Genomic DNA, 23,265 nt, shown 5'->3' on the forward strand with positions numbered 1-23,265 from the left:
CATGGTTTGGGAAGTTTGAACACAGAATGTGGGCTTCCCTGGTGCCTCAGTGGTAAAGAGTCTGCGTGCACTGCAGGAGACCTGAGCTGGATCCCTGGGTTGGGAGGATCCCCTGGAGAAGGGCACGGCAACCTGTTTTAGTATGTTGTCTGGAGAATCCCCGGGGACAGAGGAGCCGACAGGCCGCAGTCCCTGGGGTTGCAGAGTCAGACACGACTGAGCGGCTAAGCAGAGCACAGCGCACACAGAAGGGGTGCTTGCTTCCTTCGGTTCTCTCGTTCAACAATCCTCTCCCTTTCCAGATACTGTGGTTCTTCTAATTGCTATCTTCCAATTCAACAGGAAGATTCAGGCCTTCTAGCTGGGTTTAATCTCCACGTGACACGCTGTGGCCTGCTCCGAGTGTAAAAGCCATAAAAACGGGCAATGCACGGTGCGATTCCCTTTATTGAACAGCATTTCCAGTATGTCCCCGCTCCTCCCTCTCTCTGATGTCGCCAACACAGTTATTTTAATTGTATCTAGAGTTGTTGTCTGGGCAGTCAAAAGGAGGTACTTCCCCATTATCAGAACTTGAAATCTACACATGCATTTTATAATCATAAATGCATTATTTAAAAAGTAATTTCTTAGTGAAAAGTCCAGCTTCTTCAGGCTCCATTTAATTTTTTAAAAAAGCAAATTAAAACTTAAGGATTGAATATTTTATCAGTATGTTCAGTAGTGTTACAAATAAAATATCTAATTAAAAATAAATTTAAATTTAAAAAACCAAAACAAAATTATTTATAGACACTGTCTTTTCTGGACTCTACTATGCCTCAAGGAAATGTCCACTTATCAAATGAAGAAGCAGAGAATCAGTATTATGACTTCATGTTGAGATAAGAATTTGGAGGTTAGAGTGAAAGATAATACAGTAATACAAAATGAGGAAGCAAGGGATAAACAAATCATAGAAAGTATATTTTGAGTTTTGATGTGCAGTTCAACCCTCCTGTGACACTTCTCTCCCTCCGACCCTGAGGATCCAGAGCTGAGAAAAGCAAAATCTGGCCAGAGGGACCTGGAGTCAATTGCTCCTCATTTTCTCATCTGTAAAATGCACAGGAGGCCCCTTCCAAGCTTTCAAGTTCTAATTCTGAAAGAGACTAGAAACATACCAAAATGAGAAGGGGTTTTAGTTTTTAGGGGGAGGTTTGCTTGTTTCTTGGTCCCCCTTTTTTTTTTTTGCCACAATGGTGGCACTCAGTGTACATTTTTTAAAACTAAAATTTTGCCTCTCTGTTGGCATTTGGTAAGTAAAAGTGAATTTACAGATTTTTTAAAGGCAAGAATTAGAGACCAAAAATGTTGAGGTTAGACCTCTTCAGAGACATAGTTTGGCACATTCTGCTGGGTAGGGTTAAAAGTATTCATGTACAGAAACTTTATGTTGCAGTTTCTTATTTTGTTGTTGTTTAGTTGCTAAGTCATGTCCAACTCTTTGCAACCCAATGGACTGTAGCACGCCAGGGTTCTTTAGCAGCTTCTTATTATGTTCCCAAAATGATTTAAAGGAATTGTTGTCAAAATTATTTACATCTGAATTCAGTACCATACCAGGTGATGTTAGTAGGAATTTAGCTGTCAATCCACCATCATTGAAGGGGCATAGGACGTGCCTTGGGTAATGTCTTTTTTTTTTAACTTTTTAAATTTTTGACTCTGCTGGGTCTTCATCACTGTGCCGGCTTTTCTCTAACTATGGCAAGCGTGGGGCTTCTCTGCGGTGGCCTCTCTGGTTGTGAAGCAGAGGCTCCAGGTGCACGGGCTGGGGTAGTTGCAAGCACACGGGCTCAGTAGTTGTGGCTCCTGGGCTCTGGAGCTCAGGTTCGGTATTTAGGGGCTGCTAACCGTAAACCCTGAACTCAGGTTCAGTAGTTTCAGGGGCTTAGTTTCCTGTACGAGGGATTGAGCCCAGGTCTCCCGCAATGGCACGTAGATTCTTTACCAATGAGCCACCAGTGAAGCCCAGGGTAACTTCATTTTAGCACACATAAATAAACCTCAGAATGTGTCTGCATTTTGTATGGAGGAGTCTCTGTTTGAGCTGTCTCTGTAACGTGTACAACAATCACCGTTGAATTTTTTAGAATAACCTTAGCTGTCTTGAGAAGGCCTGGGCGCTAGGCACTTTCTTTCCTCCATCTCCCGTCCTTCATTTTGGGTCACAAAAGGTGGAATGTTTATTTACATTTTGCTACATATATGTGATGACCCAGGGCTTCCCAGGTGGCTCAGTGAAAAAGAATCTGCCTGCCAACGCAGGAGACACAGTTTCCATCCTTGATCCGGGAAGATCCCACATGCCTCGAAGCAAGTAAACCGGTGAGCCACGACTATTAAGGCTGTGCTCTGGAGGCCCTGGAGCTGGGGCCCCACGAGAGAAGCCACCACAGTGAGAAAGCCAAACGCTGCAGCTAGAGAGCGGCCCCCACTCACTGCCGCCGGGGAAGCAGACAAAAAATAAACAGATCATTAGAAAAAAAAATAGCAAACAGGCATTCGGCTCACGCCATTTTCCAGTCCACCTGGCGGTTTGGTGTGGCTTTGTGACCCGAGTTTTGCTGATGAAATGTGCCCAGTGACGGGCACCACTCTTTTGCCCTACAAAACCCCGGGTCTGGAGCAGCTCTCCCCTTCTGCTGGCTGGATGCAGATGGCAGGCCCAGGAGATGGTGGGCCCACAGGATGAAAATACACCTTGGGCCCCCGAAGGATCGTGTGGAGCAGGATTGCCCTGCTCACCTCTGCAGCTATCCTACAAGTTAGGAAAAATTAACTTTTTGTCTTAGCCTCTTGAAATGTAAATGAATAATTTACAGCCTAGCTGAACCTAAACACTCTAAGCACCCCTGTGATTTGTTGTCACTCAGTCTTTTCTCTACTTGGTGTTTACATGAGTCCACATGTAACTTTGTATTTTTGAAAATTTTTTGGCTGTGCTGGGTCTTCGTTGCTGTGGACGGGTTTTCTTCAGCTCGGGTGCGCGAGGCCCACTCTAGCTGTGCTGCCGGGCTCCTCACAGCGGGGGCTTCTCTTGCTGCGGCTCACGGGCTCAGTAGTTGTGGAGCGTGGGCTTAGTTGCTCCATGGCATGTAGGATCTTCCTGGACCAGGGATCAAACTCATGTCCCTTGCATTGGCAGGCAGATTCTTAACCACTGCCATAAGGGAAGTGCCACATCTCTTGTAAGTACATTTCTATGTTATTATATAGTCTTCATAATGTAATGGTTGCAGAGTAGCTGGTTAACTATAATTCCTTAACCATTCTATTGTGATGTTTAGTTTGCTTATTTTTTCTTCTCCTTTAAATAATGCTAAACATTTTTATGCAGAAGCCAGGCTTCCCTGGTGGCTCAGAATGTAATGAATCAGCCTGCAATGCAGGAGACAGGAGACACGGGTTTGATCCCTGGGTCAGGGAGATCTTTTGGAGAAGGGAATAGCTACCCACTCCAGTATTCTTGCCTGGGAAATCCCATGAACAGAGGAGCCTGGAACTATTGATGTGCTCATTTCCTTAAACACTGAAAGCAAAACAATTGTTACAAATTCTTAATAGTATAAAGATATCGATTTGAGTTTTTAAAAATTTCTCCTTTCATTTCACCTTTGTCACTACTGAGGTTGAACACTTGTCCATGTTTGTTAGTTAGTTGTTCCTCCTCTTTTGAGAAGTTTATGTCCTACTATCTATCAGAGTCTACATTTCCTGTAGATTTTAATAATTTTAGTACTTATAGATATTACCAAGAATCAATCATCCAAAATCTCAGAAAGCATTTTATTGTCAGAACAAATATTAAGGCACAAAAATACATCCGTTTTTTTCAAATAAAAATCTTTGAAATAGTTTTGTGCTACATTCAAAGCAACGTCTTCCAAATTATACAATAATTTAATTTCTTAAATAAAAAATATACAACTTTAGCCCCTAAATTTTCTTCCCAAATAACATGCTTTCCTAGTTCTAAAGAAGTTTCTTCTTGAGCTCCTATGTTATAATATACATGTCTTTAAATCTCCTTTTGTCACTTAAATACATTCTTTAGTACTTTGACCAATACATTAAACTTCTTTCTTATAAGGCGTGGTGTTTTGCATTGCTTATCACACGTTGTTGATCATACCAAGACACAAGTTCCAACACTAGGGGCTTATAAAGCTAGTATAACATGTCTCATAAACCAGTTATGTATAGTCTAGTGCAGCAGACTCAAACCCCTTTTTAAAAAAGATATAAAAACCAATCACATGTACATCTTTTATATCTTCAGTCTTCACATTATAGTAGTGCAAATATACTGTGTTAGAGTGGGGAAGTCTAGTACTGTCTATAGGATATGTGAAAGATTTTAAATATTTTCTTCACAGGAAAGTGTAGGAACATCTTATCTCTTGGGCTCAAAAAATTCACACATTCATCTATTTTTCCTTATTTTTGAAATGAACTTTCCTTGAAAGCAGATACTAATATTCCTCTAACTTAAAACATGAAAATTCCCTTTTAAGCCAACTTCATACATCACAGAAATCTAACACAAATGGCACAGTAAGAACACTTAGGCATTTTGCCTAGAAACACAAAGAACTGGACTCTTACCCTCAGATCCCTGCAATCACAGGGAGACCCACCCTGATGGCATCCTAAGAATAAATTGGTGTGGCAGCCTCAAAGACCCTGGCCACCAGTTTCTGGAATCTTTGAGCAGAAGCAATGGAGATGAGCTGTAACCGTGTTCCTGAGTGTGACTTCTCCCCGGGGGTCCTTCACAAGATCTAAGGCTACAGTTCTGGGGCGCCCCCTCCTGGCCACGTGAGGGGGCCAAGAAGGCCCTCTGATACCTGCTTCAGGCTGTGAGTCATCAGCAGACAACACACTGACCACTGAGGGTGACAGACACAGTGTACATCCTTTGGAAAACACTTCTGAGGAGGCTATCAGGAGAAAAGACTGCTTTCTGAGATGATGAGGGAAGTCCACATGCTGGAGCGCAGCTGAGCCACACAGGCACAGCATTGCTTGTCTTGCCAGATGCAGAGAGAAATGTTTTCATCAGCACCGTCCAGGTTACGTCGGAGGTGTTTACCCCATCCCGGCACACTTCCCCCTGACTCCCTACTCACACCCCACCACCTCTGGGGCTGGGAGCCCAGGGCTCTGCATTTCAGAATCCAGCTGGAGCCATGTGAGTTGGGGATCAATCTGCTTCAAAATCTGGGGAGTGGTATCAGATACAAATGTCAGGAACAAGACGGAAATGGCAACCTCCAGCTCGGAAACAACTGGGCTGAGGGCAAAATATACACCGCGCTCAAATGGACATAAACGCTGGGAAGCACCTCAGGTGGAGTCCATTATCGTGGCAGAAACAGAAATAAGGAAGGGAACCTACATTGTTAGACATTCTTTTCTTGGGAAGGATATCCCAAAGCAAAAGCATGATGAAAGCCACGCCTTTCTCACTACAACAGGGTCCAATATTCACCATTGAAAATACAGCTGAAAGTACCTGTCAAGAGGCATTACTACTAGAAATCTTTTTTTTTTTTTAAACTAACCCCTATGAAATGAGTAAATGAGAAACCAATTCAAAAGTTAGGCTTTTGAAAAAAACCATTTTGTTTTGTGGCTTCACTATGGGAAAGAAAAAAAAAGGAAGGTTATAATTCAAGTGTTTGTACTGGTTAAGACTTTGATGCTTCTTCATCAAAAACTCGGAAGTCATCCTCAACTCCACAAGGTTAGAACTCCTTCAAAGAAAGACACAGAAGATTCTAACTTTAATTCCTATTCTAAATATCCACTAGCCCTGTATCTTTGGTCAGGAAAGCAGCAAAACAGCTACCATTTCCGTCACACTGTTTCCAATGGCTTTTCAAGTTAAGCATGCTCTGCATTAAAAAATTTTTTTTTCTAAACTTTCAAATCACACATTACATATATAATAAAATAATGTATAAAAGGTCATTTAAGGTTAAAAAATTAATTACAAGATTAATAGTGATATACTTACTATACAGTTAAATACATGTATTATTACAAAACCAAACATGCTAGGATGATATAGAAGGTTCTAGTTTCCTCAAGGCTCACTGGTAATGAGCCTCCCAGCTTGCTTGGGAGGAAGTGCTCCAGTGGAACCACGTGGCCAGGTGACCCCACCTGTCCCATTGCAGATTCAGCAGCAGTACGTTCACACCTGGCCTAAGGGAGGGGGACAGGCGGAGCAGATTTTCAGAAGGGAACTCTCTCTCCGTGAACTGTGTTCCCCTGAGCTCAGAGATCAACGATTTGATGTGCATGGTGTGAGCTGCACCCAAGGCCTTTGCACAGACCTGTGCACACACACACATCACACCCAGAGCAAGACTACCCATATATACATCCTTATGTTCCAACATTAATCGAGTTTCACTTACTGGGTTGGCAAAAGAGTTCGTTCAGGTTTTCCTGTAACGTCTCATGGAACAAATGAACTTTTTGGCCAACTCAATATTACCAAATCACTTCAGCATGAAAGTCAAAGAGAATTATTATTGTAACTTATAACTATAAACCCAATAGATGGAGACACTGCTTTAACCACATCTCAGAAGAATCATATCACTGTTTTGAAGCTCAGCAGAACAATAGGAACATTGATGTAATGTAAGTTATTTTAAATTGTCATATTTTTCAGGGAAAAAAAAAAGAGAACCCACATGCCCTAATCCACATGTCTGCCACCCATCAGCTAAGGGTAGTTGGGAATCTATCTTTATTACAATACTTCTCTCAGATCATTGCCAAGTAGGCAATTTAATGGACATGAAACTGGCACTCAAGGGTCAGTTTAAAAAGGGTTACAGAACCCTTCTACCATCTGAATTCTTAATTTTCATACATAGATTTCCAAGATGATGCAATAAAAACTTGTTGCACTATATCAAAACAAAGCTCTCTTTTAGTCTTGAGGAAATCCTTCATCATTACATAGGTTTCATTTATATGGGTTCCATCACATTATTTTTTCGGAAGAGAACATTTTTTCTGCCATTTCAGATCTGGTCATAATTTCCTTTAAAAAAAAAGTGGGGGGGGGGGGGGAGATATTCATCAAAATGTTGATGCTTCTTCCAAGACCTAACACAATTCTCTACAGAGTCACTATAAAGTAGTCACAATTTTGTGCCTTCCATGCCACAATATACATAGACATATTAGATACAAAAAATAAAAACCATATAATCCAGACTTCTACTTATGGAGTATAATCATCCAGGTATTTGTCTGACTTTACCAGTTTATGTATTTTTGAAATTAGAAATCAATCATTTATCAAATGAATACCACAAATGCCCCTTTAAGAGTAATTCCATGGTATATATGTCTGTAGTTATAAATCCTGGAGTCCAAAGGTCTTTTTTTTGGGGGGGGGGCATAATTATTGACTGTTTTTTTTTATTGGAAGAGAGTTGCTTTACAATGTTGTGTTGGTTTCTGCCATACATCAACATGAATCAAGCACAGGGATACATATGTGCCCTCCCTCTTGACCACCCCCCCCAACTGCCCCCCACCCCCGCTCCATCCCCCACTCCAGGTTGTCAACAGAGCACCAAGGTGAACTCCTTGTGCTATACAGCAAATTCCCACTGGCTGTCTATCTTACATATGGTAATATATGTTTCAATGCTGCTCCCTCAATTCATCCCACCCTCTCCTTTGCCCACTGTGTCCTCAAGTCTGCTCTCTATGTCTGCATCTTTACTGCTACTTGATTCTGCAAATAGGTCGAGTGCAATGGTTTTGTAGCAAGGTTTATGTACACAGCAGCCTTCTTAGAAGTTCCCATCCTACTATGGTCAAATCCCCAGCCAGAGAATAGACTTATGGACACAGGGGTGCGCGGGGTGGGAGGAGGAGAAGGTGGGGGTATACGGAGAGAGTAAGGAAACATATACACTAACATATGTAAAATAGCCAGTGGGAATTTGCTGTATGTGAGAGTACTGAAGTATCCAGGTGACCCATAACTAACTCCCCCCCTCAAAAAACCTTCCTAAACCCCCATCGTCTGTTCACATTTCCTACTTTGTAAATGTACATCAGCTAGAAACTCTATTTACTGCAGGAAAATATCTATAAGTATAAGGGATTAATTTGGACAAACTGCCATCTTGAAGTCTTCTAAACTCTTGTATCTTAAGATGTTAAAAAATCAGACTCAAAACTTAGTAGAATTCTTCCCTCCTCTTATACCAGTAAGCATTTATTATATATTAATATTATTATTACATGTTAGTATCTTGCTCCTGTTTTAAATGAGGATCTAGTTCCCCAAAACCTCACCCATAACTCAGTGCAGAGTCTTTCGGTCTGCTTAATTTGTAATCATATAAAAAAGTAACTTTCAGAATTTCTTTCTGAGATTCATTTCTACTTTGTGAAAATAATAGCTCCAAGACACAAGCAAAAATATTTTACCTCATCTGAATCCACCAACACTGGAAGAGCTCTGAAATAAAAGAAAAAAAGTCGACCAAGTTATTGAAAGGCCAGTGAATCTACAGAAGCTGAATATAAGCATATCCCACGATCCACCAATTCCCATTCCTGGGAGACACAGTTGACAGAAATGACTACTGGTGTCACCAGCAGACACACTTAACATGCTCCAAATCAGTGGGCTGGAATACTGCAGAGCGCTCCAACAGGAGGTATGAAGTTCTGAGGGATCAAGTTGTGAAAACCAACACTAGTAATCTACAGTTACAGACACCAGCAGGGCACTAGCTTTGGGAGAGTGGGGTCATGATTTGGGAGGAAAACAAGAGAGTTTTTAGGGTGCTAGTGATGTTCCTGCTTTTGATCTGGTATCTGGGTGCTGGTTACGAGTGTGCTTATATTAAAAATGTATTGAGCTATACACTTGGGCAACCAATTATATTTTTATTTTTAAGCCCCTGTAATTTTTACCTTTGAATAGCTGGACAAATGTCTTGATTAGTGATGTGCTATCTAATCTGAAAACCCACATGTCATGTCCTTTTTTGAGAATGAAAGAGTGGTCAACAGGCTTGAGTGAATCATCCTCTCACTATGAACCTGTATGTCACATCATCATGTGCACGTTAAACAGACACCATTATAATTAAAATCACACATATTTTTAAAAAGATGGATGAGTGAACATTTACAAAAGGTGGTACTTGTAGAATCAAGTAGTTAATTCCTATGTCATTGGTATTCTTGACTGGACACAAATCTGTGAAGGGCACTGGAAACAGAAAGAACTACACAACGTAACTGTTCAGAAAGAGAACACTACAGATAAAAAGGAAAGACAAATGCAGGCCTCGGTGTGCGCTGGAGCAGCGAGAGGGAGCACCCAAAGGTCTCAACATGAAAGTCTCATCAATGCACAACCCAAAAGGCGCTATTGGCAGTGCATCTCGTGCTGGAGACGGAAGGCGAAGTGGGGGCCTCGGAGACGTGCGGGAGGAGCCGCTGAGACGGCTCAGAATAGTGCCGTTGAGGAAAACCCCGAGGAGACGACTACCTCAGGGAAATGTGAACCAGAAGCCTGGACGCCAAGGAGAGAGCCCGCCGGGCGCTCGGCACCTCCTTCAGAGAAACACTAGCAGTCTCCAGAACGGTTCCTGCTGTGAGGGAAATGACCACCTAGAACTTACTAAGACGGGACCAGTGCACTGAAACGGAAGGTGAACTATGCTAAGCTGGCCTTTCTCATCTATCAGAGATACAGAAAAGTCATAACATACATTATGTGACTGTCAGGTAACACATTAGGTCATATGGGTTATTCATGATCTGTTTAAATTGTCCTATAACTTGCAAAACTTTTGTTCCACTCCTACAGAAGCATATAAAAGGACTTCACATACACCTGGACGTGAAGTCCAGTTTCTTAACTTCATATGTAAACAGCACATGCACTTTGGGTAGCACTGAGCTAAACTTCTTATTAGACAGAATAGTCTAAATAGGAAGTAAATGGGGGCAGGGAAAGGAACAAACAGTATGTGGAGACATCCTCTCTGGCCATCCTGTTGTCTGCTGTGGAAACAGCTACCTGGAATTCATGTGTCACATAGCAGCGGTCCCCAATCCCAGGGACCGGTTTTGGGGAAGACAATTTTTCCATGGACCGGGGTGGGGACTAGGTGGGGTGGGGATGGTTTTGGGATGATTCAAGCATATTATATTTATTATGCCGCCACTGATCTGATAGGAGGCAGAGCTCAGAAGGCAATGTGAGTGATGGGGAGCAGCTGTAAATATAGATAAAGCTTCTCATAGTTGCCCGTCACTCACCTCCTGCCATGTGGCTAACAGGCCACAGACCAACACCAGTCCATGGCCTGAGGACTGCAGTTAGATACAGACAGTAGTCCGTGGCCGGGGACCGCGGCCAGATATAGACACTGATAAAGAGGAACCCAAAGAGGCTTCCTCTGCACTCTGGTTTTCCTAAGCTCATGTTTCCCCTCCAAAAGCATTCCCACTCTACATGTTATTATGGTTACATGTGTTTAAATAAAAAAAAGTTTGAACTTTTCCATATTATAAAATGAAAACAAAACAAAACAAAAAAAATGAAAACGAAATGACTCTGATCCTGATAAACTTATATAAAAAAAAGGAGTTGGTTATGGGCAGGAGTATTAAGAGTTGTTGTACACTAAAAGGGAAGGAGACAGACAGACCAAGGCAGGGCAATGTTTTCTTTGCATTTCAACATGAAGTTGATCTGTCCATCACTAGTGATGGAGGCCTATAGAAACATACAGAGGAGAGAGGCTTAAAAACACATAAAAAAGTACGAAAATTATCCCTTTATAGGACAGCCTAAATGTTAGATTCAAACTTTAACAGAGGATATTTACACATCTGTGAATGAAGAGGGAATATTTTCCTCCACCCACTTCAAATCTTCACCCTGTAGAAATAAACATTTACATATTAGCATTTGCTGAATAACGCCTGGAAGCAGAATTCTGAAATATTACAGATATATATAATTTAAGCATTTACATTTAAATGCACGACATTCTTTTAGTTTCTACATAGCCTAAGAACTTCACTCATGCCACACAGAAACTATGCCAGAATTTTCTTAAATAGTCAAACAAACATTTGGACTTTGGATTTTTGTACTTCTCTGGTTTTAGTTAGATGCAAAGGTATTATTTTTTGTCTTGAAAAATCACAGTAAAAATAAAGAGTTGATTTATAAGATAAGAAACAGCATGAATACTGATTTGTATTCATTGTTTTGCTTCCAGCATTCATCACGCCTAATGTGCTCATTTTATATCATGAGTTTATAATTTTTCAAAAGTAAAAGATGATGGTATTCTAACTTTATAAAGAATCTGCCCGAAGTGCAGGAGACCCAGGTTCAATCCCTGGCTCTGGAAGATCCCCTGGAGAAAGGAATGGTTGCCCACTCCAGTATTCTTGCCTAGAGAATTCCACGGACAGAGGAGCCTAGTGGGCTACAGCCCATGGGGTTGCAAAGAGTCAGACATGACTGAGCAACTGACACTTTCACTTAGGGTACCTACATTTTTTTCCTACAGAAAACATGCTCATAGTCATTTTACTGAGAGTAAGAAAAATAAAAGGTATACTGAATATTTTGGTTTACAATGTAAAATAAATCCAATTTGCTATATGGAATCCTCTGGTTCTAGCAGTAAAGATATTTTGCTTACCTAGAGAAAAAGAAAAAGCAACTGAGCCAGTACTAATAGGAACCCAATTCTCTGAGTGAATCTCAGTGAGAAATAAGTTGATCAAGAAAAGACAAGGTTCCAAACTTCTGATCAAGGGCTGGCTACATAATTTTGAGAAATGAAAGCATTTTCCCTTGTTATACGTGCAAAAATTGAGCTTCAAAATAAACTGAGACAAATCCCTAAAATAAGAGGAAAATTTCTTAGCAAGCTGAAGGTTTAACAGTTCTAACAGCAGATAACTAAAACTGTTGTACTTTATTTTCACTTGTTTGACCATGCAGCAAGTGGGATCTTAGTTCCCTGACCAGGGATAGAACCTGTGCCCCCTACAGTGGAGGTACAGTCAACCACTGGATTGCCAGGGAAATCCCAAAACTCCTGTACTTTTAAAGTTTAGTTAAATTACCATAAAACTATTCAAAGAACACACTTTAAAGAATTACTAATTACCAAAAATAAAAATTAAGAGAAGTTACCAAATCCAACAAATGAAACTGTTGCATACACCATCCATCCTGTCAGAACTTATATTTTTACACTTTATTAACCACAACAGAGGTAAGAAAGCCAAATATAAAACTGTATGATAGGCATTTCCATTTTGTTTAATTACTTTCATAACTACCACTTTATGCATAAATAATATGCATTAAACATTTTAAAACTCATTTTACCCTACGTTTTACCATTTTATTCAAGCTTATGTGGTTTAACAGTCCTTCTCCAACAGATAAACATCATCTGAAATGGCTTCAAAGATCACTTAAAAATGCTGAAAAATTAACACAAACTTTTACTATAACAAAGCATCTCGAGCTTTAATATGCATGTGACTCATCAATGGAATCCTGTTAAAAAGCAGATTTAGATTCAGTAGGTCTGGTATATGCGTGAAATTCTGGTCCAAAGACAACACATGAAAAGCAAGGGGCTTCCCTGGTGGCACAGAGGTAAAGAATCCACCGGCCAGTGCAGGAGACATAGGGTTAATCCATGATCCAGGCAAATGCCACATGTCATGGGGTAACTAAGCCCATGTACCACAAGTATTAAGCCTGCGCTCTGGAGACCCGGAGCCCAGAGACTACTGAAGCCCATGTGCCTAGAGCTCATGCTCTGCAACAAGAGAAGCCTGGACACTGCAACCGCTGCAATTAGAGAAAAGTCTGAGCAGCAACCAAGACCCAGTACAGTCAAAAACAAATAAATAAAATTATGTAAAGAAAAGTTTACAGCAGTTGTCAGACTTAACTAGTACCACTACTTGGTAACATTTACTTTCATACAAAAAAACCTAGTAAAAAATGTTCTCTGAAAGGTCGATGAACGCGACATTCATACAGATTTCTAAAGTATTAAAGACTATTAAATATATATTATACTCACAAAATTATCAGAAGTAGCAGGTTTAGCTGTTCCATTGGAAACTGTTTTTGAGGCTCTTAATTTTATTCCTTCAGCTGTAATGAGAAACATTATAGAAATACATAAAATTATAAAATTATAACATTTTCCTTTGTAGCCTCACATTTAATAACTCTATAAAGAGACTTCTAATTTCAAAAACCTATTATATTGGAATTAATTTGGCACTAGTAAAAGACAACAAACTGGTTCCAAATCAGGAAAGGAATATGTCAAGGCTGTATATTGTCACCCTGCTTATTTAACTTATATGCAGAGTACATCGTGAGAAATGCTCAACTGGAGGAAGCACAAGCTGGAATCAAGATTGCCGGGAGAAATATCAGTAACCTCAGATATGCAGATGACACCACCCTTATGGCAGAGAGTGAAGAGGAACTAAAAAGCCTCTTGATGAAAGTGAAAGAGGAGAGTGAAAAAGTTGGCTTAAAGCTCAACATTCAGAAAACTAAGATCATGGCATCTGGTCCCATCACTTCACGGCAGACAGATGGGGAAACAGAACAAACAGTGAGACTTTATTTTTGGGGGCTCCAAAATCACTGCAGCCATGAAATTAAAAGACGCTTGCTCCTTGGAAGAAAAGTTATGACCAACCTAGACAGCATATTAAAAAAGCAGAGACATTACTTTGTCAACAAAGGTCCATCTAGTCAAGGCTATGGTTTTTCCAGTAGTCAAGTATGGATGTGAGAGTTGGACCATAAAGAAAGCTGAGCACTGAAGGATTGATGCTTTTGAACTGTGGTGTTGGAGAAGACTCTTGAGAGTCCCTTGGACTGCAAGGAGATCCAACCAGTCCATCCTAAAGATCAGTCCTGGGTGTTCATTGGAAGGACTGATGGTGAAGCTGAAACTCCCATACTTTGGCCACCTGATGCAAAGAGCTGACTCACTGGAAAAGACCCTGATGCTGGGAAAGATTGAGGGCAGGAGGAGAACGGGATGACAGAAGATGAGATGGTTGGATGGCATCACCAACTCAACGGACAGAGTTTGAGTAAACTCCGGGAGTTGGTTGAGGACAGGGAGGCCTAGCGTGCTGCTGTAGTCCATGGGGTCACAAAGAATTGGACACGACTGAACTGACTGAAAAGTACATTCTTCAAAGTGTTATTGCATTGGTAAAACAATCTGAAGCAACAACAAAATCCACTGAACAATATGTGCTGATTTATTTCTGGACTCTTCTTTTAAATTTTCTGAAATTTAATTTCCTAATTTTTAATTTATTTCTTGGACTTCATTTCGATACTCTAATACATCTCTATCCTTCTGCCAATACCACACTGTCTTTAGTATAACTTGAAATTTTGTCTTGAAATCAGAGTAAGTCCATTAATTTCATTTTATTTAGATGTAATTCCCACACCATAAAATGTACCATTTTGAAGGATACACATCTGTGGATTTCAGGACAGTTACAGAATTATGCAATCATCACCACTGTTAATTTCAGAAGCTTTACCTCACCATCTCCCATACCCATTAGCAGTCACTCTCAATTCACTCCTTCCACCAGCCCCTAGCAGACACTAATCTATTTTCCATCTCCATGGATTGATCTATTCTGGACTTTTCACGTACATAGCATCATATAACATACAACCCTTCATAATTTGTTTCTTTCACTTAGCATACTGATTCAAGATCTACGCTGTAACTACAAGCACGGTTAGGCTCTTCCAGATCTTTTGTATTTCCATATATATTTTAAAGGGCTTCTGTGGTGGCTCAGTGGTAAAGAATCCGCCTGCCAATGCAGGAGACACAGGTTCAATCCTTGGGTCGGGAAGATTCCCTGGAAAAGGAAATGGCACCCTACTCCAGCATTCTTGCCAGGGAAATCCCATGAATAGAGGAGCCTGGCAGGCTACAGGCCATGGGGTTGCAGAGTTAGACATGACAACAAAAACATATTTTAAATCTGCTTAACCATTTTTTTTAAAGTTAGCTAGACTTACAATTGGGATTGTACTGAATCTATTACACATATCAATTGGGGAAGGGATGGGTTAATAATATTGAGCTACAATTCATAAGCATGTTAAAGCTCTACACTTACCCATTCTATAATTTCTCTTGGCGTTGTTTTGTATTCTTCAGTGCAGTTTTGCACATTTTTTCCATTAAATTTATTCTTAAATATTTTATTTTTGAAGCTATTGTAAATCATATTTTAAATTTCATTTTAAAATTATTTCCAGTTGGTATGCAAAAAAAACAACTAATTTCTGTGTATTGGACATACATCTTATGACTCTGTTTTATTCAGTTATTAGTTCTACCGTGTTTTTTCTTTTTCTATAGATTTCTTAGGATTTTCTACATACATAACCTTGCTGTCTACCAATACAAACAGATTTCCTTCTTTCCACACTTTATGCCTTTTGTATTTTTTGGGCTGGTTTGTGGGCTTTGCCTTTCTGCACCAGCTGGGACCTCCTGCTCTGAAGCTGAGTCAAAGTGATGAGCAGTTATCTTTGTACCTGGTCTCCAGTCTTGGGAGAAAATTCACCATTTCACCACTAAGTATGATTTCAGGTGTAGAGTTTTTTCATACTGTTCTGTAATCTGTTTGCTAAATGGGTTGCTTTTATATAAAAAAAAAAAATGAATAGGTATCACTGAACTCTGTGATACGTCTTTCTGTACCTATTGAGATAATTATGCCATTTTACTTCTTTAGATGAATTACATTGATTGATTTCCAAATGTTAAAACAGCCTTGCAACTCTGGAGTAAAGTCCACTTGACAATAGTGACCTTTCAATACTGTGCTAGATTTTATTTACTCATGTTTTTAAAGAAATATTATGTCTCTACTCATGAGTGATATTGGTCTGTATTTTGTCTTTATTAGATTTTGGCATTTGAGTTGTGCCGGCCTCATAAAATACATTAGGAAGTATTCTTACTGTCTCTATATTCTGAAGAATTTGTGTAAGATTAGAATGTTTCTTCCTTAAGTATCTGAAGGTTAGTTAAGTCATTTGGGTCTGGTGCTTTATGGGAAGATTTTAAACTTCAATCCAATTTCCTTAAGAGATAAATGGCTATTTCAACTTAGTGGCATAGGGTTAGATTAGGGTAGTTTCTTAAGTGTATTTTTCAAGGAATTTGTTCATTTTTCCAAATGCCCAATTTCTTCATAATATCCCCTTACCTACTTTCTTACTGTAATAATGTCTTATCTATTTTTCCAATGTTGGACATTTGTCTTGCTATATTGTTGGTCTCTATTTCTGGTTTAGATTACCTAGAGGCTAATCCATTTTTATTAATCTTTTCTAAAAGAAACTACATTTGGCTTTGTTGATTTTCTCTCTTTCCCTGTTTTCTATTTCACTGATGTAGACAGTTAACTTTATTATTTCCTTCCTTCTAACTACTCCAGTTTAATTTATCACTGTTTTACTAGCTTCTCAAGATGGTAACATATCATCACTGATTTTATATGTTGTTTTTTTTCCGTGGTAATATAGACACTTAGAGCTATTAATTTTCTACAAATTGGTTTAGTTGCATCCTATAAAATGTGATGTTATGCTTTTATTATCATTTATTATGAAATACTTATTATTCCTTATATCCATGAGTTACTTAGAAATGTATTATTTAATTTCTAAACATTTGATTATTTTGTAGATATACTGTTATGCATCTAACTTAATCATTGTGACCATAAACACACTCTGTGATTGCAACCACTGAAATATGTGGAGACATTTTTAACAGTCACTCACATGGGTTATTTTATGTAATGCAGACTTGAACACTTATTCTTCAGTTGCTAAATGTAATGGTCTATAAATATCAATCAAATCAATAAGGTCAATGGCCTTATTCAGTTCTTGTACATTGTTACACATATGTCTTCATGTCTTATTAATCACTGAAGAGGAAGTGTTAAAATATCAACTTATTTGTATCTTTCTTTAGAGCTTCAAAATTCATGAACCAAAGTTTGATAGAACTGTCATTGGCTATATATACATTTAGGACTACCATGTCTCCTCGATAAATTCATCGTTCTATCATAAAGAAGTGACACCACACAGCCACACTAGCTTTCCAGTGCTTAGCGTTTCCATGGTTTATCTTTTTCCATACTTTCAACCTTTCTGTGACATTTTTGAGGTGTCTCTTGTAACATCACACAGCTGAGTTTCATATATTCTTTTAACAATCTGACAATCTCTTCCTATTGAGTATTTGGTCCACTTGCATTTATTTTAATTATCAAAATAGGTTACTTAAGTCTATTTTGCTTTACTATTCAAATTGCAATTTGCTTTACTACTTTATTAAGAACTATAATACAATATTGATTTCATTTACTTCATGTCTACTATGTTATAAATCTCACGTTATTATTTTTGCTACAAAAAGCTAGTTGACTTTTAAAAGACTTTTTAAAAAAACAGTGACTTTTCATGCTCCTCCACGCACGTACTATCTTCAGTGCTCTGCCTTCAGTCAGTTTCATTTTTGTCTCTTGATCAATTTTGGAAATTTTCCGGCCAATATTTTTTCAAATATTCTTTATGCCTCATTCTCTCTTCCTCTTCTAGAGCTCAATTATGTACCTGTTAGACTGCTTAATACTGTCTTTCTGGTCATAGGAGTCAGTTCACTTTGTTTCTAGCCTTTTGTCTCTGGTTTTCAGCTTGAAAAATTTCTTTTGCTTTGTCTACAAATGCTCACTATTACTTGGTTGTATCCAATTTACTGGTCTACTGTTAATCCTATTTCACGAATTTACTTCAGATATTCTGCTTCCCTGGTGGCTCAGGGGGTAAAGCGTCTGCCTGCAACGCGGGAGACCCGGGTTCAATCCCTGGGTTGGGAAGATCCCCTGGAGAAGGAAATGGCAACCCACTCCAGTATTCTTGCCTGGAGAATCCCATGGACAGAGGAGCCTGGTAGGCTACAGTCCACAGGGTCACAAAGAGTGACCCTGAAGTCACAACTGAGTGACTTCACTTCCACTTTCTTTCCAATATTCTATACTTAGTATTTTTATTTGGTTCCTCTTCTTTTCTCCTGAAATTTCTCTTGCCTTCACCAATCTATTCCTATAGATTCTTTGTTGTTGTTGTTCAGTCGATAAGTTGTGTCTGACTCTTTGTGACCCCATAGACTGTAGCACGCCATGCTTCCCTATCCTTCACCATCTGCCAGAGTTTTATCTAACTCACGTCCATTGAAACAGTGATGCCTTCCAACCATCTAATCTTCTGTCACCCCCTTCTCCTCTTGCCCTCAATCTTTTCCAGCATCAGGGTCTTTTCCAATGAGTCAGCTCTTTGCATCAGCTGGCCAAAGTACTGGACCTTCAGCTTCAGCATCAGTCCTGCCAATGAATATTCAGAGTTGAATATTCATCCTCCTTTAGGATGGACTGGATTGATCTCTTTACTATCCAAGGGACTCTCAATAGTCTTCACCAGCATCACAGTTTGAAAGCACCACAGATTCTTTAACATATTTATAACAATTATTTTTAAAGTCTTTCTTGTTAATTGTAACATCTGGGCCATTTCTAGATCACTATTGGCTGATTTTTCCCTTAACTATGGGTCACAGTTTCCAGTTTCATTCCCTGTCTAGTAATTTATCATTGTATATGGGATATTGAGAATGGTATCTTATAGATTCTGGACTCCCTTATCTCTGAGAAGTGTTTTGTCCCAGAAGGCATTCAGATTATGGCTGGATCACTTTACTCTTTGGGGGACATGCTTTCAGATTTTATTGGGGTTTATTTCAGTTTAGCTCTAGTCCTAGGGTAAATTTCAGTGGTCCCAGACTGTGTGGTCTTTATTTCTAAGGAGTAGCCCTTCTGGGGTTTTAATGGAAAGCCCAAGGGGTTTACCCAAGCACTTTAACTTGTTGATATTTGAATTTCAAACTGCAGTGGGCATGTGCTGAAATTTCTGTTCTGCTTCTTAGCCAAACAGCTATTGTTTTCCCCCTTGCCTTTTGGAGTCTCAATGCTCCTTTCAGGCATCAGACAAGATTAGAGAGACTTTTTAAAGACTATGGAATTTCTTCCTTTGTGGCTCTCTTTTCTGGATTTCTTCTCTCAATTTCCAGGCATTATTACAGCCTCAAGCTTTACTCCCCAACTCCTTGCATCAGTGAGATTACGCCTATCAGCTTGAGCTCTAGCCTGTCTCATTGACTGGTCACACACTCTGGACAAAAGCTCTATAAATGTGGAACTTATTAACTGCGGCTCTTTTCTTTCAACAGAGAAAGTTCCTCCAGTTTCTGCCTGCCTTTCATTGCTCTCCAGTGCCTTTAAACAATTAAAAAAAATTCTGTCCAGAGTTTATTCTAGCTATCAGCAGGAAGACTATCCAATACAATTCATTTCATCATTATTGGAGCCAGAACCAACACACTGAATTTTAATATCTCTGCTGTGAAAAATTTAGCAATCATCATTAAGAAGATCAATATTATTTGGGAGCTAAGTACAGTACATACCAAATCAGTCTTGTGGAAAACAAGTGTACCGACTTCAATACTTAGACATGAAGAGCAAACAAAAGCTCCAACTACATTAACAATCTGGAAAATTTCATCACTGACTCTTCTTCTTGTGACTGTCTACTGTAACAGAGCTTTCCTCAGATACAGTCTTAAAAATATTTTACAGGAAAAAAAGTGTTGCTGACCTTGCATCACAGGTAGAGACACAATATTTCTTTGTTACAACAGATACAGTGGTTATTTAGTAAGAAAACATATCACTCACTTAAATTTTCAGATGTTACCATGAATTCTTCAATTTCATCATCAGAATCATCTATTAAAGGCATGAAGGCATATCTAAATAAAAAACAAGGAGTAGTTTTACTAGTGTATTTAAACCTGTTCAATGTTCAGTTTACACCCGAAACAGTCATTCCAGGGACCCCTCTTCCCTCTTCCTGCGGGGAGACCCCTTTCTTCCCCCTTATATCTCTCTTCTTTCACTGTCTTCCTTTTGTTATATTTGTCTCCCCACCTGACTGTATACCTCTTAACAGCAATGACTACTTCTCTTGTTTCTATAAATGCTTTTCTAACATTGTAGCAGAAGATGAACAAAATCCTTGCCCAACTATGTAAGGTACCTCTGATTATTTGCTGATGGTCTCCACAAAAACATTATTACAATAAGAATAAGTGAGAAAAGGAAGCTCCAAAATGCATCATCAACCCAGCGTTCCATCCAATCCTATAACAAGGATGATTCAAACAGGAAAAGTTAATTTTTTATAAACAGATTTCCCACTGAAATAGTATATAATGACAAGTACTAATGAAATCCTTCCAACCAGTAAGTCTTCCAAAAAAATGAGCAGATGTTTTTTCAAGAAACCTAAAAACTAAGAAATTCTATCTTAAAATCCATATTAAAGCTTAGTTGAGCCTTATAATCAATCCAATGAATAAAACCCTAACAAATTAAACAGCATCATGAAAAGAATTAGAGCTGAAAAGGGCTTCAAAGGTCAATTAATTTATTTTCTAGACAAGAAGTTTCTTCTCTCATGAAATTTTCCTTAAGGCAGCAAAAGTTCAGGGTTTTCACAGAGCTCTTTATAATTATATAGAACTAGCAAGGAGATCAAACCAGTCAATCCTAAAGGAAATCAACCCTGAATATTCATTGGAAGGACTCATGCTGAAGCTGAAGCTCCAATACTTTGGCCACCTGATTGGAAGAGGTGACTCATTGGAAAAGACCCTGAGGCTGGGAAAGAATGAGGGCAGGAGAAGGGGAGCGCCGGAAGATGAGATGGTTGAAAGGCAGCATCAACTCAAAGGGCATGAGTTTGAGCAAACTCTGAAAGATGGTGAAGGACAGGGAAGCCGGGCATGCTGCAGTCCATGGGGTCGCAGAGTCAGACTTGGCGACTGAACAACAACCAATATAGAACTAGAGGCTATTTCCAAATCAAGAAATCCCCAAAAGGGACTTTTATATTTTCAGTCCAAGAAATATATCTTCTAACTAGAGAATCCAAGGAGAATACTCCTGAATGTTCATGATGAGTATACTATAAACATATATAAAATCCTAGAAATACGTCAAGCTTAAGATTTAGAATCTCACTTAGATACAAAGCAACCCAATCACACTATGTGCTGGAAGAAAACAATTTCCTGCTACCTTGGACTATTCAGGGAGAGGATTCCTTTTCAGAATACAACAAAAGAAGCTGAGAAAAGGGTGTAATTGGAAATGGAGATTTAGGAGGAACTTTGTTTCAGACTCGTTTAAAGGAGACAAATGTTTTTCTAATCCTGCACAAAATAATTCCAAGTAAATGGAATATCTCTACTACACTTATCTTGGTCTACAAACACAAACTAAACTCTTCAAACTTACACAAAATAAAACAGTACAGTCAAAAATGAAAATTATTTACAAAGGAAGATTATACTTACTGATTGACATTTTGCAAACCTAAATGTCTTAGTTGTCCACACCATAAACACTACAGATGCTAAAACACACCAAAAAAAAAAAAAGTCAACCTCTGAAGGAACATATACAATACTAAAATAATTTATTATAAAAGAAAAATCAGATAACTTACCCAGTATGGCGAAGATCAGGGTATTTGTAAAGTGCCTGTATAAAGAAAATTTTACTGTGTTCTTTCTTAGCCTGAGAGTCTTCATAGTTTGTGCCAAACTTATAAAAATGTGAAAAAGAGTTAAGGGAAAAATTGTAAATAAAAATACATAGTTAAGATTAAAAAACGAAATAAGAATCTTCTGCTACATTTCCAAAACTACTGCTACACAGAGTTCCTATAATTTAAAACTAATAAAAACACAGAAAATGTCTTTTCCACTAATGTATAATCATGATAGCAATTTTATTACAGATTTTGTTGTACAATTTACCATTGTCTGAACTAAGTAAACAAACTTCAAGGAAAAAGAATGTAAGGGACAAGACCTGTGCTGTGTTCCTTCAACGCCAAGTTCTCGAAACACAGGACAGAGCAGGACACAGACTAAACGCTAGGTCCCCCTTGGGCCAGACGCACTTCTCAGATGCCATCAGGGCACGCCACTTGGCTTGCGGCTTTCTGTCTCCATTTCTTTCTTATTTTTTTGTTTCTGGTCTATTCTCATTCTGCCCTCTGAATGATCATAATTAAGAAGTTAAGTCATCATCAATTCCATTTTATAAATTTTTAAAAAAATGAAATACATCAAAGTAAAACAAATCTGGACTTAGGTAAGGACTTTATTCAAGAGATTACTGCAATATGGAGAATATTCTGACTGTAAGATCTGTGGGCGTCCCAAAGGTCAGGCAGGGAAGAGCTTTGCTTTTATTACCGTTGTTGTTGCTTAGTCGCCAAGTCGTGTCCGACTCTTATGCGATCCCATGGACTATAGCCGGCCAGGCTCCTCTGCCCATGGGGTTTTCCAGGAAAGAATGCTGGAGTGGGTTGCCATTTCCTTTTCTAGGGGATCTTCCCGACCCAGGGATCAAACCTGCATCTCTGGCATTGGCAGGCGGGTTCCTCACCACTAAGCCACCAGGGAAGCCCTCTGCTTTTGTAAGGAGGTGTAAATAGGACTCGAGAGTGGCAGGTGTGGGAAGGGGGTGGCCTGACGGGCCAGTTGCTCAGGGTTATGACTTTCCTTGAGGCCTGTAGGTTATCAGGAAGGGCTGTGAAAGAGGGCTGTGGGTGGGTGAAAGCTCAGGGACCTGGGGGAAGAAGGCTTAGTCAGTCTGGTGCAGTCTGACATTTTGTCCAGATTAGCCAATAGGTACATACACAGGTTTGTGTCTGGCCTTGTTGTAAGTAAACAAGGGAACACCTGGGAATCTCACTGAAGTCCCATGGGGAAAGGCAGCTTTTGGTATTAATAGTAAATAAGCCTTTTCCCAAACACGAACGGGTGGAGGCTGTCTCAAGCGTGGCTATCTTCCAGGAGCACAGGACTCAGGTAAAAAGCGACATCGTCAGATACGAAGAAGCAGAGAGAGGCCTGTCCACTGGCTCCTCGGCAGTGAGGC

General features: G+C 39.3%; 1 protein-coding gene across 4 annotated transcripts in view; it reads right to left on the reverse strand.

The window, feature by feature from the left end:
* Positions 1 to 3,817: 3,817 nt before the first annotated feature.
* TMEM87B (transmembrane protein 87B) overlaps positions 3,818 to 23,265 on the reverse strand; it is a 48,966-nt gene continuing 29,518 nt past the window's right edge. For all 4 annotated transcript variants that reach the window (XM_043467708.1, XM_043467707.1, XM_043467711.1 and 1 more), the window contains 8 exons: positions 21,821 to 21,929; positions 21,669 to 21,727; positions 20,348 to 20,451; positions 19,987 to 20,060; positions 13,182 to 13,255; positions 10,941 to 10,993; positions 8,518 to 8,548; positions 3,818 to 7,108 (listed from right to left, as the gene is read on the reverse strand). In XM_043467708.1, the coding sequence (XP_043323643.1) occupies positions 7,049 to 7,108; positions 8,518 to 8,548; positions 10,941 to 10,993; positions 13,182 to 13,255; positions 19,987 to 20,060; positions 20,348 to 20,451; positions 21,669 to 21,727; positions 21,821 to 21,929 (564 nt within the window). In that variant the 3' untranslated portion in view covers positions 3,818 to 7,048. The remainder of the gene's footprint in view (positions 7,109 to 8,517; positions 8,549 to 10,940; positions 10,994 to 13,181; positions 13,256 to 19,986; positions 20,061 to 20,347; positions 20,452 to 21,668; positions 21,728 to 21,820; positions 21,930 to 23,265) is intronic.

Source organism: Cervus canadensis, chromosome 5 (genome assembly GCF_019320065.1).
Source record: "Cervus canadensis isolate Bull #8, Minnesota chromosome 5, ASM1932006v1, whole genome shotgun sequence".
NCBI classification, from domain to species: Eukaryota; Metazoa; Chordata; class Mammalia; order Artiodactyla; family Cervidae; genus Cervus; species Cervus canadensis.